The sequence below is a fragment of the Mastomys coucha genome, unplaced genomic scaffold (genome assembly GCF_008632895.1).
Source record: "Mastomys coucha isolate ucsf_1 unplaced genomic scaffold, UCSF_Mcou_1 pScaffold15, whole genome shotgun sequence".
In the NCBI taxonomy this organism is placed as follows: Eukaryota; Metazoa; Chordata; class Mammalia; order Rodentia; family Muridae; genus Mastomys; species Mastomys coucha.
Genome location: NW_022196897.1, coordinates 131,569,678 through 131,584,441, shown reverse-complemented (window position 1 = coordinate 131,584,441; position 14,764 = coordinate 131,569,678). Strand labels below are relative to the sequence as shown.

General features: G+C 40.0%; 1 protein-coding gene across 3 annotated transcripts in view; it reads left to right on the top strand.

Annotated features, from left to right (window-relative positions):
• The window catches only part of Ralgapa2 (Ral GTPase activating protein catalytic alpha subunit 2), a 285,753-nt gene that overhangs the window by 207,632 nt on the left and 63,357 nt on the right, over positions 1-14,764 (top strand). For all 3 annotated transcript variants that reach the window (XM_031372139.1, XM_031372140.1, XM_031372141.1), the window contains one exon: positions 8,431-8,558. In XM_031372139.1, the coding sequence (XP_031227999.1) occupies positions 8,431-8,558 (128 nt within the window). The remainder of the gene's footprint in view (positions 1-8,430; positions 8,559-14,764) is intronic.

Sequence of the window (14,764 nt, the reverse complement as noted above, 5' to 3'; positions counted from 1 at the left end):
TTCTCTATCTGGAGCAAGCACCTAGAAAATGCCAGTCAAAGGGTTACTATGCCAGAAGTCACAAGAGCATTTAAGCACATAAGACTAAGAAGAGGCCATCTATGCTTTTGCAAGGATGTTTTAAGCTTGCTGGAGTTCCCCCATGACACAGCAAGTGTGTTTGCCTTTGCTGCATGGTTTGTAAATTTATCTTGGTTTCACGTTATAATTTTCTTTAATATTTATCCCAGCCAAACAGCCCTTTGGAGATTCAATCATGTACCTTAAATATTCTGAAGAATCTCAAAGAAGTAAATTAACTTTGGAGAATGCTAAGTTATTTACGTAGAAAAAAATCATTGAAAATACCAAAGAACTAGACTTTATTAAACTTACTTATTAAATGGATTGTGGCAGTGTGCTCTGCTTGAGTCATGTGTTATTAACATTGATTTTAGTAAAGGAGTGGCAATGAGAACTATGTCAAGAGGCAGCTGCGTGCAGATATTGTTTTAAAATCAAACTTGCATTTGCTAATAGAGGAATTTCCTAGATACAATGGATTTTTATATTATCACTTTTGGTCAGTTTTTGAAAGATTGAGTCACGCAGAAGCAGATGCCAAAGAATAAAGAACGTTAGTTTACAAAAGGGCCTTGAGAACAGAGGAGAACCTGTTCAGCACTGTATACTATTAGTAACTTAGCTCCTACCTCACAGGAATTTGGCTTTTGAGATCTGCTTTTCCACAGAATTTCCTTAAACATTGGTACCATTTTTCTGCTTCTTACTTAGTCCTTGACACATCTGTCTTCCTCGTGTGTGTTTGTCTTCTCTCCTTTGCTGAGTGTATACCAGATAGCAAACTGTAGTCCAGGCTTTGTGCCAGGAAGCAAGGCAGCTCTCATTTTCTACTCTTGAGCGGCCACAACAGGAAGGGCCTCTGACCCAGGAGACAGGCCACACTCCAGGCTCCTCAGGCAGCTTCCCAAGACCCCACACGCCAAAAATATACAATGGAAAAAAAGAAAGCATCTTCAATAAATGGTGCTGGTCTAACTGCCTGCCTGTATGTAGAAGAATGAAAATAGACCATATTTGTCACCTTGTACAAAGCTCAAGTCCAAGTGGATCAAGGACTTCAACATAAAACCAGATACACTGAATCTAATAGAAGAGAAAGTGGGAAAGAGCCTTGAACTCATTGGCACAGGGGGAAATTTCCTAAACAGAACTCCAATGGCTAATGCTCTAAGATCAAGAATTTATAAATGGGACCTCATGAAACCAGAGACTTCTTTAGTTCAGATAAATACCAAAGTACATCTGGGCAGAGGCCAACAAACAAACAGGAAGTCTTAAAAGAAGCCCCAGAGAAACAGACAACTACAGAGACACAGACAGTAACATCACATAGGATTTCTCTTCAGAAACCATGTTTCCAAGAAGAGAAAAGTTGTACTCTCAGAGTGATGAAAGAAAATACTACCCAGAATTCTCCATCTGTGGAAATGACCCTTCAAAAGTAGAGAGTTCCCCAACCAAACAGCAGCAATGTTTGAGGGAATTTGTGGCCCATAGCTTATCACACATTAAATGTTAAATTCTTCAGATGGAAGGGGGAAATAGGAGGCTCTTTGTCAGTAGAGTGCTTGTCACATAAACACGGGGACCTAAGTTCAGGGAGATAGACAGGAGAATTCTGGAGCTCACTGGATAGCCAGCATAGCTGAGTCAGTGAGCTGCAGGGTTTGTGAGAGACTCTGTTTTAAATATATACTGTGAAAAGTGAGTGGTGACGACACACATTGGCCTCTGGCCTTCACATCTGCACATGTGCACACACCCAAACACCACTGCACACACAAGAAGATACGTGGTGTCTCCATAAAAAAAGAAGAGCTTTAGAGAAGGAATATGTGAAGGTAAAATGAAATGCACAGTATGTTCCTCATAATAATAGCAACAATAATTCTAAGAGATAGAAAGCAGCAGTGATGTAAGGATAGAGTCCAGAGATTGGAAGTAGTCTCTGTACTACCTGAGAAGGGAGCATTTTGGCTAGTTATAAAGGTATTTAAAACTTGGTGTAACTTCTCAGAAGTGTTAAAAATGTAACTTGTAATTGATGTGGTAAATGAGAAGAAAAATAGAATCATAAAAAAACTCAGATAAAAATCAGACAAGACAGAAGTAGAAGGCCAAAAAATGAAAAATAAAATAAAATAACACATATTAATATATCACTGTTGATAATTTCCTTTCATAATCAGTGTTCTAAATATATGAGTTAAAAAGTAAGACAGTCTGGAAGTGTAGATCAGTCATAGAGTAAAATGCCCTAGGTTCAATCTTAGCAATAGAAACAAAATACAGGCAACTGTGCAAGTGCATTAAAAAAAGGAAAGAAAGAAAGAAAGGAAGGAAGGAAGGAAGGAAGGAAGGAAGGAAGGAAGGAAGGAAGGGAGAGGAGAAGGAAATAATGCCCAGCAATAAGTCATCTACCAACCTACCAAAAACCTTGAAATAAAGGCTAATGAAGGATAGACCACTAGTCAGAAGAAAAGTAAGCTAACAATGTCAGTCAACATCAGAGCAATAAAAGTGATCAGAGATAAAGGGAATATTGCATAGTGATTCCTGTGGGTGGAGAAGCTCCCTCTGTTATAATTGAGCTGAGATCCAGTGGAACAGGTGTTCTAGCCCTCATCAAGTAGGAAGCAGAGAAGGCAAAGTCCTGAGGTAGACCTGACTTTTGAGAGTGAGCAAAGAAAGTCATTCTATGGGGCCATCGTCAGAGAAGCAAGAAGAGTGCTAGCAGGCTGTGCAGAGCCTCCTGGGTCACAATGCAATCTAGAACAATATTCTGATTTTGATGGCCTTGAAAAAAGCAGCAACCCACTCCAGTAAAAGTGGGCATATAGAAGTTGGGAAAATGACATGTTCTACGTTACAGCTCTAAGCTCAGAACTCAGTCACAGCCTTTTAACTCCTTATCAACTCAGATGTTACTAAGTTATTACAACCCCTTGTCTGTGGTTGATATAATCTTGTAACTAATTAAAACATAGACTAATTATGTATGTGGAACAAATTAAGTAATCAGCTTACCTCTAAGACATTCATCGAGTTGCCATGTTGTTTCCCAACAGGGCTTAGTCATTCTTTACTTGGAAATTATATACTGTCTCTGAGACCCTTGAGCTCTGCAAAATAGTTTTAATGTGCTTTTTCTCATCTTTCAGGAAAATAGCACAAATTCAGTGAGCCATTTCCTGAGCAGCCCAGTCCTTTAAGAGTGTTTCTCTTAAAGAGAGCTGTATGCTCCTGAAGACACTCCCGTTTCCCCCTGCATACTCTGAACCACAGAGCATGTGGAAAGTGCTTCAAATGTAATGCCTTCACATTTCACAAATTATCTTAATTGGGTTTTTTTCCAGGCAGGAAAAGCATCTTCTAATACTAAATTTTAATTGACTTACCTATCTCTCACTTCAGTATCTCAGGCTTAAAAACAAAAGTGTAAATATTCCCTTTCTGTTCTTAATTCCTGTAGGATTATGGAATTCTCCCAAAAGAAAGCTGTGACCAGACATTGTAGCTCTCAGAGATAGAGAGGTACTTGTGGGTTCCAACCTTACTAGGAAGCCCCAGACAGTGTCCTACCCTTGGGCATCCCTGGAGTATGAGCAGCCTCTGGTCTGTATGGCCTCTGCTTTACCTAGGAGTTACTGGACCCTTTCTGGCCTTTCATATTGATGCTTCTTTATTCCCGAAATTGTATATGATTCTTTCATCATTGTTCATTATTACTTTTTGCTTTAGGCTTGCTCAGAAGGCTGGTGAGAAATATGGAAAAGCTCGTTATCTGTAGTTCTAATCAACCCCTGAAAAGTTCTGTTGAAGTCCAGATGAAGCAGTTCTCCCTTAGAGCAGCTGTGAAACCTCTTTTGGGGGATGTAGATAGTTATCCTTGACAAAGCATTTACAAGGAAAAGCTGTTTTGGTTTGCTCAAACCACTGACAACTCTCTGTGTGCCCCTTACCCCCCATGCACAGGAGCTTTTCATAGTCTCTCCTAATTCACAGTTGTGCTGATCCTTACCATACAGTTACCTCTTCATAGTGGTTATGCTTATTACGGCCATGGTTCTTAACCTCTCAGATCTCTTCTTTACAACCATCATTCTATGCTGTAAGCAGGTATTCTCCTACTGTGAAAGCATGGATTCTCTATCTGACTCTGCTATTTTGGTCTTTAACCATCTAACTTTCAAAGACCACCTAAAACTTACATCCATATCCTCTGTATATAGATGCATACTATTGAAGGCCTCTTCATATTTGTGTGCTTCCAAGTATCCATCCTGTATCCACTGGAAAGACAAACATGAAAGGTTGAGCAGAAACTTAAATCCTATACCTTTGCATTACATTACTGTCTCTTTGCATGATAAAGTCAGTGCCAACAGGCAGGCAGAAAATCAGAGCCATGCATTTGTTATGAGTGCAATACTTGGTCTAATTGGCCAACCAGGGAAGAAGGCATTTTTTCAGCATGGAGTGGATTTTAGTAGGCTTATACACAGCAATTGTCTGATTGTAAAACCAAAGGTTGTGTGTGAAGCATTTACCCAGCTCTGCTTGGGAACATCAAAATATTTCAATGGAGTCCTTGGGAGATTAGTTCTTATGCATCAAATGGAGTTTTGTCCCAAATATTGTCCTTGCCCTAGCAGCTAGATATACCCATAGCCTGGTGTCTTTGACAGTGATAACAGGTACCATGAACTTTGGGATCACTACTTCTTAGCAGAAAACCACCTTTGTGTTTCAAATAAGAGAACTTGGATAGAAATCTGTCCTGCTCTGCACTGCAGCCTAATGAGTATAAATTAGTTTGGGCTGTACTTTCTAGGATATACCACACCTCACTAGTCAGCATCATCCCATTCAGGGTATATGTCTCAAGTAGCTCCATAAATGAGTTGTTAGTGATCAGCGGACAGCTTTGGAGGGTGGGACTCCTCCTTGGCTCTGTGTGATGTTCTCTAGTAACTATCTCACCTTATGCTGCAGTGTAGAACTTGCTTCACTACAACTAAAGCTCCTGCCCCTTCCTCCTAAGGAAGCCTTTACTTTCCTTAGCCGATTTCAGCTCTGTGTAGCTGTTCTCGGTAGCCATCTGTTCAGGCTAAACTATGCACCACACTGAATCCATGAATTATGAGAGGAGATAACAGTACTGTTGAGTCTTCTCTACATATATAGTAGAAGATATTCAGGAGAGATATATCATCTTATTTACTTAGACTACTTCTCTGAAGGTTTTGTGTAGGTTTTTTTTTCCTCTATTGCTCTGTTTTTCTTTATAAGAGCTATTCCTCTAGAGTTCATATTTTGTGGTATTTTAATAATAATAATAATAATAATAATAATAATAATAATAAATACAGTTTTCTTTTCTGGGCACTTGTTGCTGAGGATAGAAAAGTAAGTTTGTGAGTTCATAATTATATTATATGACGTAATAGTTGAAATAAGGACTTTTTGCTTCTTTCCTTTCAACTTACACCCCCCTCCTTCCTTCCTTATCCTGCCAAAACTCACTCTCTCATTTCACTCTCATGTATCAAGCTTCCAGTGTTTTGCTATTGCTATAGTTTACTAGATATTTAATGAGGGTTTTGTTTTGTTTTGTTTTGTGTTTTTTGCTTGTCCTACAAAGTATCAAGGAAACTTTATTCAGAGCACAACTATAAGACAGGGAACATTACAACAGCAGCAGGTCACAAGAGCGAAGACACTCAGATGCCTAACAAATACATTTAATGAAGTTCTCTTTTATTCGATAGCTAAGAATTTTTTATAGATTTTGAATTTAATGAAACACTTATTTTAAAGCCATCTTCTGAAATGAGCTTTTCTGACTTCTTACATTAATTCTTAATAGAAACTCACTCGAATCTTCCTGGGATATATCTAGTGTGCTCATGATGCTGCCTTATTCTAGCCCACGGCACACTCATGGAAGTGAGGGGAAGCGTGTAGAACTCAGTTCATCCTTCTGCAGTGTGCTTTGCAAATCAACTCTGGCCATCAGTCAGGGTAGCAAGTGTCCTTCCCAACCGAGCCATCTCGTCTGCTCTTTTGCAGATTAGTGATAATATTTCTGAATATAATCCAGCTCAGATTTTTGTGTGTGATGAAATGAAGATCAGGGTTCATTTTTTTCTCATTGCTCTCCCTTTGCTCCAGAGTCTTTATCAAAACACACTTCCTTTTCCCCATAAATGTCCAGCCTTACTGTGGAACAGTTGCCTTAATGTATGCTTCTATTCTTGGGCTGTATATTTTTGGCTGTCAATTTATCTATCCTGATATTAATGTTTTAGCATCTTAATTACTGTAATTTTATATTTATTCCTCGAAGTCGGGTAATATAAATCATCTCATTATTGCCATAGTTAATTTCTTATCTTTTCATTTCTGTATGAATTTAGAAGCACCTAATACATGTCTACTTTTAAAACCAGAATTTTAGTTGAGTTTGTGTTAGAATCTAAATTTTGATTTCAGAAGAATTGACATCTTAACAGTATAAAAACTTCTAGCCCATGAAGATTGTACTTTGAATTTATTCAGGTTTTCATGAATTTATGTTACCACTCTCTGGTACTTTTACATACATTTGTCATGCACATCTTTTGTTAGATTTATTCTCTTTGTGTATGTGTGTGTGTGTGTGTGTGTGTGAGAGAGAGAGAGAGAGAGAGGAAGAGAGAGAGAGAGAAGAGAGAGAGAGAGAGAGAGAGAGAGAGAGAGAGAGAAAGAGAGAGAGAGAGTTGATATCTTGTTAATATTGCCCAGACTAGCTTTGAACTCATGGTCTTTCACTTCAGCCTCCCAGGTTTTTGGGACAACTGGCCTATATCACTGTGATTGTTGAAGCTAAGTGAGCTTGTTCAGTGAGAGACCCTGTCCCTACAGAACAAGGTGGAGAGTGACTGAGCAAGACAACCAATGTTGATCTCTGGTCTTCTCTACCTGCATATGTGCCTACATCCATAAACATGCAAACATACCACATACACACAAACATAGGCTAGATAGTATTCTCTACTTCTAAAGCCCTGTTGAAGGCTTCTATCTTCTTAGAGTAAAAACTGAGAACTCTTACTGTTCCCTACAAGGCTCTTCTTCCCTACCTGACTTCTCTCCCTCCTGGTCCTCCTTCTACTGACTTGGCTGTGACAACTGCGGCTCTCCTGCCTTTGCTTAAACACATCAATCCCATTCCTATCACAATCTGGATTGCTGCTAGTATTCTTCCTAGAATGTTCTTCTATCCATTGTCCTCATAGCTCATTGTTCATTCTTCCATCTCCTATAGACTTTTAATAAAACATCTTACTCAAAGCATTCCCTCCCATTTTGATATAATTGGAGATATGTATCCTCCAAAAGTTCTTTGTTCTTCTCTATATTATCCTCTGTTTTATATATCATATACTATATATTTGAGTTAGGTTATAGAGATATTTTTATGTGTATGTTCTTCACATGTCCCTCTAGGGAATAGATTAGAATAAAATATATTAAAATAAAATCATGTACTAAATGTTGTGTAAGTTAGTAAAAATCAAGAGAAATTGTAGATGTATATAAGAGTTACTAACCAGCTCCAGTCCCATATCTCCCAGAGTTTACAATCTCTATGTTAGAGAATGAAATTCTAATAAAGGGGAAAGGAGGAGAAATGAAAAAAAAAAATATCCAAAAAGACATCCATGAATACTATGGTTTGCCCACATGGTGGAAATGGATCCAGCAAAAGAAAGCCAAGCCTCTTTTAAAAGTAGAAGGGGCCGGGTGGTGGTGGCACATGCCTTTAATCCCAGCCCTTGGGAGGCAGAGGCAGGCAGATTTCTGAGTTCGAGGCCAGCCTGGTCTACAGAGTGAGTTCCAGGACAGCCAGAGCTATAGAGAAACTCTCTGTCTTGAAAAACCAAAAAAAAAAAAAGTAAGAGTAGAAGGGGAATGAAGATAATGTATGCTCTTGGAAGCAGAGGATGGGCAATTCAAGAAAATGAAGGCTGTATGCTGTATGTAGGAGAGTGGAGTGAAGAACATCTTGGTACTGTGCACTGTACCATGACATAGGCATGTAGAAAGAATAATGCCACTTCTGTGAATGGCACATAGGGTAGTGGAGAGGCACTTGATAATTTACTATTTACAAGGCCTTACAGAAAGTTCTCATGGAAGAGCCTGGTGGAGCACTCCTGTGCTCTTTGACTTGAAAGCCCTCAGCTTGCTCTGAAAAGGTTTGTCTGTCTGGATGACAGCCTCTGTATTCACCCCCAGTCTTCTGAATGCAGCACATTCTCTTATCTCTGCCTTAACCCCTGCTGGGTTTAAGCATAGTTTTTTTCTGTTTTGAATCCTCAGGTTCCGTTCTTTGGGCCTCTGTTCGATGGAGCGATCGTGAGTGGGAAGCTGCTGCCAAGCCTTATCTGTGCCACTTGCATCAATGCCAGCAGAGCGGTGAAGTGCCTCATCCCACTCTATCAGAGCTTGTATCTTTTTGCTGTAAATATGTAACTTATGAACCCTCCCCAGGGTGAGATTCCTGGCAAGCTTTCAGGAGAGGTAAGTGGGCTTCAGTCCCAGGCTGCAGTACTGTTTGTTGATTTCTACGAAATACAGTGATATTGTGCTGCACTGAATATAAAGTTTGTTTTCCTAGTTGGTTCACAAGTCTGTGTCCGAAAGGCTGCAACTGCCATGATACTCAAGCTCATTGCTTCTCGGGAATTTTCCCAGGTTCGCTCTCTTCTATCTAGAGTCACATTTTACTCTGTGGAAAGAGGGATATGTAGCAAATTGTTGCAAATCTCATTCAGAGCACCAGAAAGCAGAAGCAAAGAAAATGACTAATAAATATAAAACTACACATAGCACCTGAAAATGCAGAGAATTGAGAAGGATGGAGGAAGGAACAATTTATACCTGACTGAGAAGAGAGGGAGTCATTTCACATTTATAAGTATTCTCTCAAGCACTAATTGGTATATATAATCCTTAAATCCATATACTTCTAACTATAAGAAAAGAAAAAGAAATTAAGATGAGTGACTTCATAAATCTGCTACCAAAACTATCTAACTTGCTCATAAAACTTAGAATCTCTTTGTTTCTAATTGGTATTGATAATGATTAAAATCTTATTCCATTTGGCCTTTCTCTACCTGATTGTAAGTGATCCATTACTGGGTAGAGGGTGAATGAGAAATAACATGTAAAGAGATACACTTTGTGAGAAACATCTTTCATTAAAATAGTGGTCATTTCTTGACTAATATCCTGCCTTTGGATTTAAAAAAAATACATATGCCATGTGGCAACTTAAAATTATCATAGAAATTAGTGGTAGAAAGGAGCTATTAGGTCCCATCTGGTCCCTCCCCTGGGGCCAGGCTGCCTTCTTCCCTCTAGCACACTTTCCTGCTTTGTCCAGCCTGCTGGGGAGGGTTTGGAGGCAGCCTTCTCTGTGGAGGCTTCCAGAACACTCCAGATGTAGTCTATAGCTGCTGTGGGCTCTGCCTCCAGCATGGACTTTTTATTTCACACAAACTATAACTTAGAGGAACTCCATAGCATAAAGAAGAAAGACCTGTCCAGCAATTGGTCTGTCAGTTGGCATATGAGCTGGGATGAGCTGGACACTTGTCAGTCAAGGATCCTAGATCAAGGCAACAAAAGTCCTTCGAAAACAGCAGTCTACTGTGATTTTTTTAAATCATGTCACCCTCTCACTTATCAAGCATATCACAAAATAAATGCTTTGTCATTTTACTAATCAATAATGAGCAGTCACAAAAAATAGTATTTTTAAAAGTTGAAAAGATAATGATCAGAATCTCCTTAAAAGCCTCAAGGAAATCATATCAGGATTATAGATGCCAGAACCCTAAAATAGTTCATAAAATAGACAATTTGACATCTTAGTGGACAACTTAGTATAAAAAGGAGAAAAAATAATAACAAAGCCTAAGGAAAAATAATAGCAAAGCCTATTATACTGATCATTGTCAAGCTTTAAATATTTTTCTTTTACATTTTCTTTAATTTATTTGTGTTAATCAAATAAATGATCTAAAACCGTAAATCAGATGATATACTCAGTCTTTCATCCAGGAAGCAAAACTTGTGAGGAATACCTCATGCTCATTTAGTGACTATTTCTATCTGCAAAGTGCTGATATTCTGGTCAGAAATAAAGACTCTAATAAGGATGAGGAAATGGGAGGGGTAAAGTGGAGATTTCTGTACTTTAAACGTCCTCACTACATTTTTCAAATGTATACATGTGCCTGTGCCAGCTATTAATAACTGCTGCTCCCCTAATGCTCACTAGGACACTGCAGTCCTCAGTGAGCTTTGGGGAACACCTGAACTACTTCGGTGTCGTAGCTCATGTCTGGAATTTGCTGCTTCATTGGCATAAGTCTGATATTTGAATTTTGAAAAACACTAAATACTCTAACCAGTCCTAATTATAAGTACTAATTGCATTTATCCATTTACCAAACAAATATTTCCTGTGGACTGTCTGCCAAGTCCAGTGCTAGAAGCTGGGGCTACTGCAGCACGTCAGGGATCCAGGAGCCCAGTCCTTGTTCACACATTTCAGAGATAATACCTAAGGAGTGCACAGACTAACTGGTTCCCTTCTCTTCTGTAAACAATTGAAACTGAGAGTTGGGGGTGAACAAGAGTCAAGACAAGAGGGGCCTCTCCAAGGAGAACGTACTTGGACAGAAACTGGAGAATGAGAGGGAAGCTGTCTTTAGGAGCACAGGTGCCCAAGACTGAGGACCTTGGGGAGGGACACATTGGTTTATGTTAATCCTGTACATGTACAGTCCATCAGGGTGCTTGTGATGAACCCAAAGCCAGCTGTGGTGGGAATAGCATTCATCCCCAAAAGAAGCTTCTCAGCGTTCCCATCTCAGAACAGCATGCTAAAGGATCCAGCCAGAGCTGCCTGATAGACAGTGGATAGGCAAAGAGTGTGGGGCCAACATATCCTGCAAGCCTATGCAGACCACTGGGGGCTGAAGAGATCAGCAGTGCCTTGGATAGGAAGTGCCAGTGGTTTAATCTGAGGAGTGGAGAATGAGCATATGGCACGCCTTTTAAAACAGAGGAGAAAGTTCCTTGAAAGGTTCTGAAGTATAAGCACTCTCCATTTTTTCTGCTGTTTTCCAATTTAAAGTGTTCTTGTGTTTGTGCTCGACATCACTCAAAGTAAAAGAGTATTAAATATTAAATTGTTTGCAGTGATTTTTATCATTCTAAATTATATAATACTAATTTGATAGCAAATCTATAGGCTTTCAACTCATCACCTGGAATCAGTAGAATTTTGCAATATATATACCATAGTTCATGTGTGCACATATGTTTTGTTCTTGGTTACATATATATATATATATATATATATATATATATATATATATATACACACACACACATACACACATATATATATATGCATACAGATGAACAGTTCTGTATATATCTGTATATATTTTGTTCTTCCTGTACTTATATTCTAGCACCCTTCTCTTTGTTAGTTTGTTGTTGAGCAAAGAATAAGTGACAGTAGGGGAAACTGAATCACTCTGTAATCCCTTTCGTGCTGTGGCAGTTTGCAGAGCATGTTCAAGGGTGGTCCGAGGGGGTAACACAGCTAAGGGAGAGTGTGATAGGGTCCTGTGCTTGTTCAGGCTCTGTGGCCATTCACTGCAAGTTATGCTGTGGTAGAAGAGAAGAGTGTAACCTCTCAGCTTTTATGAAATCTCAGTCACTGAGGAAACCGTTCTGGTGTCCAGCTGTTCTGGCCATGTGGCCCTGAGCCCTGCTTGTAACCCATCCTGAAACCCCCAGAACCTGTTGAGGAACTTTGGCTCCAAGTGTCAGGCATTGATAGATGTTTTTTGGTTTTTTGGGGTTTTTTTCCCCTAAAGCCTGGCAATGTATCCCTTGGCAAAGCTGTATTGGTATGAACCCAGACTTGTTAAGGAAGGAAGCAGCCTCTGTGTGCTTTCCGAGAAGAAAGCTTCATCTCAGGACTCAATGTCAGAGGAAGAGTTACCGCTCCCTGCTCCCTTGAGATACAAGTCACCAAGCTGAACAATAACAAAAACATTTCCTTGCCACCCAGGCCTTTTTATATAACCACTGTGTGTCCCTGTTCTGCATCTACTATTTAGCTTGCAATTGTGAAAGAGAACATTGACAAGCTGTTCATATCAGCGTCCCACACTTTCTAGGCCATTCTATGAACAACAGTCATGTTGTTCACACCTTTGTAAATCTTTTACATGGGGGCCCTTGATTTTTTGTGTAGTGACTGCACACTGACCCATGTTGAGCCTGATGACACCCGAAGCAGAGAACCCGTGAAATTACTTCGTTACTTCTGCCTCTCCATTCCCTCCCCGGGTGATTGGAACTTAGCTTCCTTAGAATAAGCTTGATTGGGATCCAGTTCCATGTAAATTTTAACTAAAAGTAAACATGTGAATTGTTAAGTATCAGTCTGACTCTGTAATTTGTTTTTTAAAAATGCACTTCTGATTAACTGGGGATTTGGAAGTACTGCCCCCAAAATTTGTCTTTTGGGACATTTTGTTTTGCTTTGTTTTTTAGCAGTAAGTCTAGCTTCAGGTCAAAGGAGTTCTTGTTTGCAGCCCTCTTGGCTAATGACCAAACAGTTGGAACTGTATGGCAGAGACACATAGAAGACTGAAAAATATCTTTGTCTCCCATGTTTTTTTTTTTTTTAAATGTGAGCACAGTAGGACTGTGTATGGAAAGCACCCTCTAACAACTCAACTCAGCCCAGCCCTCGTGGGCCTTCCTGTAACCTCCACAGTAGGCTGAATCAAATCTGTCAAGTGTGCCTCTGTCCTGTGGCCACTGCACGGCTGAATAGTGAGAGCCAACACACCTACCATCTGCCTCTTCTCTCGCTCACAGCGAGCCGGGCCTGCTCCTCTGCCTAGAGCACAGTAAACGGGAAGCCTGCCACATGTTATGTTTACAGTTCCCAAGCCAACTAAACATTCCAAAATGAAACTGTGGACTGCTGATAGAAGTTTCTACAAGCATTTGAGCCAAGGGCTTTCATTCGCCTCCTCAGACAACTTGTCTCAGGGTAAAGGTTCCCTTGCCATATGCAATGTGCCCATTAGGAGGAGTTCACCCCAAATCAAGCAGATGGTGGCTTTCTAGAATAAATGTCCACTTCACTAGAACAATAGTCTCAGTTTCATTTGCCATATCTACTCTGGAACTATCCATATTCGATGGAGAGCTGGTGTGCCTAAGAAAAAGTAGTTTTATGCCTTGTTCTGTCACAAGTGAAATTAGCTGTCATTATTACCTAACAGGTACATGGACATATGGTAATACTAGAGCTTCTCTCTTAGATATGTGAGTTTAATAACATCCTAGATTCTGCTCCTAATTTACACAGCTTCAAAAATGACCCTTCCCTTTAAAGTTCTAACAACCCAAGTTCTTTCTTCTTCAGTGGGATCCTAAGCTCTTCTTCAGGACAGACCTTTGATTTTTTTTCTGCCCATCTCCTCACACTGAAGAAAGGAAATCAAACCACACCATGTGTTCTATTTCACCATGCACAACCAATTATGCATGTGTCAGCATTTGCAGCTTTCCTGCCATGTGCCAGGCACCATCCTAACCACTAGGAATATAAATATGAATAAGATATTCCAAGGGAGAGAGGACACTGTTTGCTTATGGACTAGACTATGAAACCCCATTACATAGGAGAATGACAGATGCTTCCATATGGCAGAGTGTAGGATATGCACATGCAGGCACAGGCACACAGTGAAGACAGAGGCAGTAAGAGCCTACACAGAGCTGTGGAAGGAGTTCTGTCTGGGAGAGAACAGGCAGGGCCTGGTCTGTAGCAGTGATAGGACAGGTTGGAACCTATGCAGAGGTTGGGCTGATCCAATGTATAGCCATAGATTAAAGTCTGTGGGACAATGAAAGAGTGGGTTTTGAAGGAAGAGTTAGCCATAGAGACATAAGAAAAGGGAAGCCAGAGGAAGGAGAGGAAGCACTGCTTTCAGCAAACTGGCCAAGCAAGATGTATATTAGTAGTTGGCCTCATCCGTCACTGGGGCCAATAGCCTCAGGTCTTTGCTGAAAGTGGTGGGTTTGTACTAGAGTTTGTATGTATATGGGAGAAAACTGGGTGTAAGAGGACTGAAAACTGAGTTACCAAAAAGGGAAAAGGCAAGACATACCAGGTAGTTTCCAAAAAGAAGGAAGACACTTCAGGGTGGGATTGAGTACTTATGGATGGGAAATTAATGGGAGGGAACTAAACTGAAACAGACCAAATGGCAGGAACCAAGCTGCAGCTGGAAGGCATGGGTGATACTTGAGGAATCGGGGTCCTAAACAGTCCTACAACAAAAACTTGTAATGGCTACCTCTGCTGCTTGGTACGGACTCTAAAGCACATTCTACTACAGGCAATGAATATTTGCCACATTCTTGACTGGCAGCTAGTCTCATCTTTCAAAAAACAAGAAACAAAACACAAAATGCAGCACATAGGGTCCATTTCTTAACAGTTTGAAAGAATGTTGTGACTCAGTATTGCAGGAAATAGTGGGTTTATTCTAGAGTATGGATATAGATGGGAAATAGAAATAGGACTATCCTCTAGACA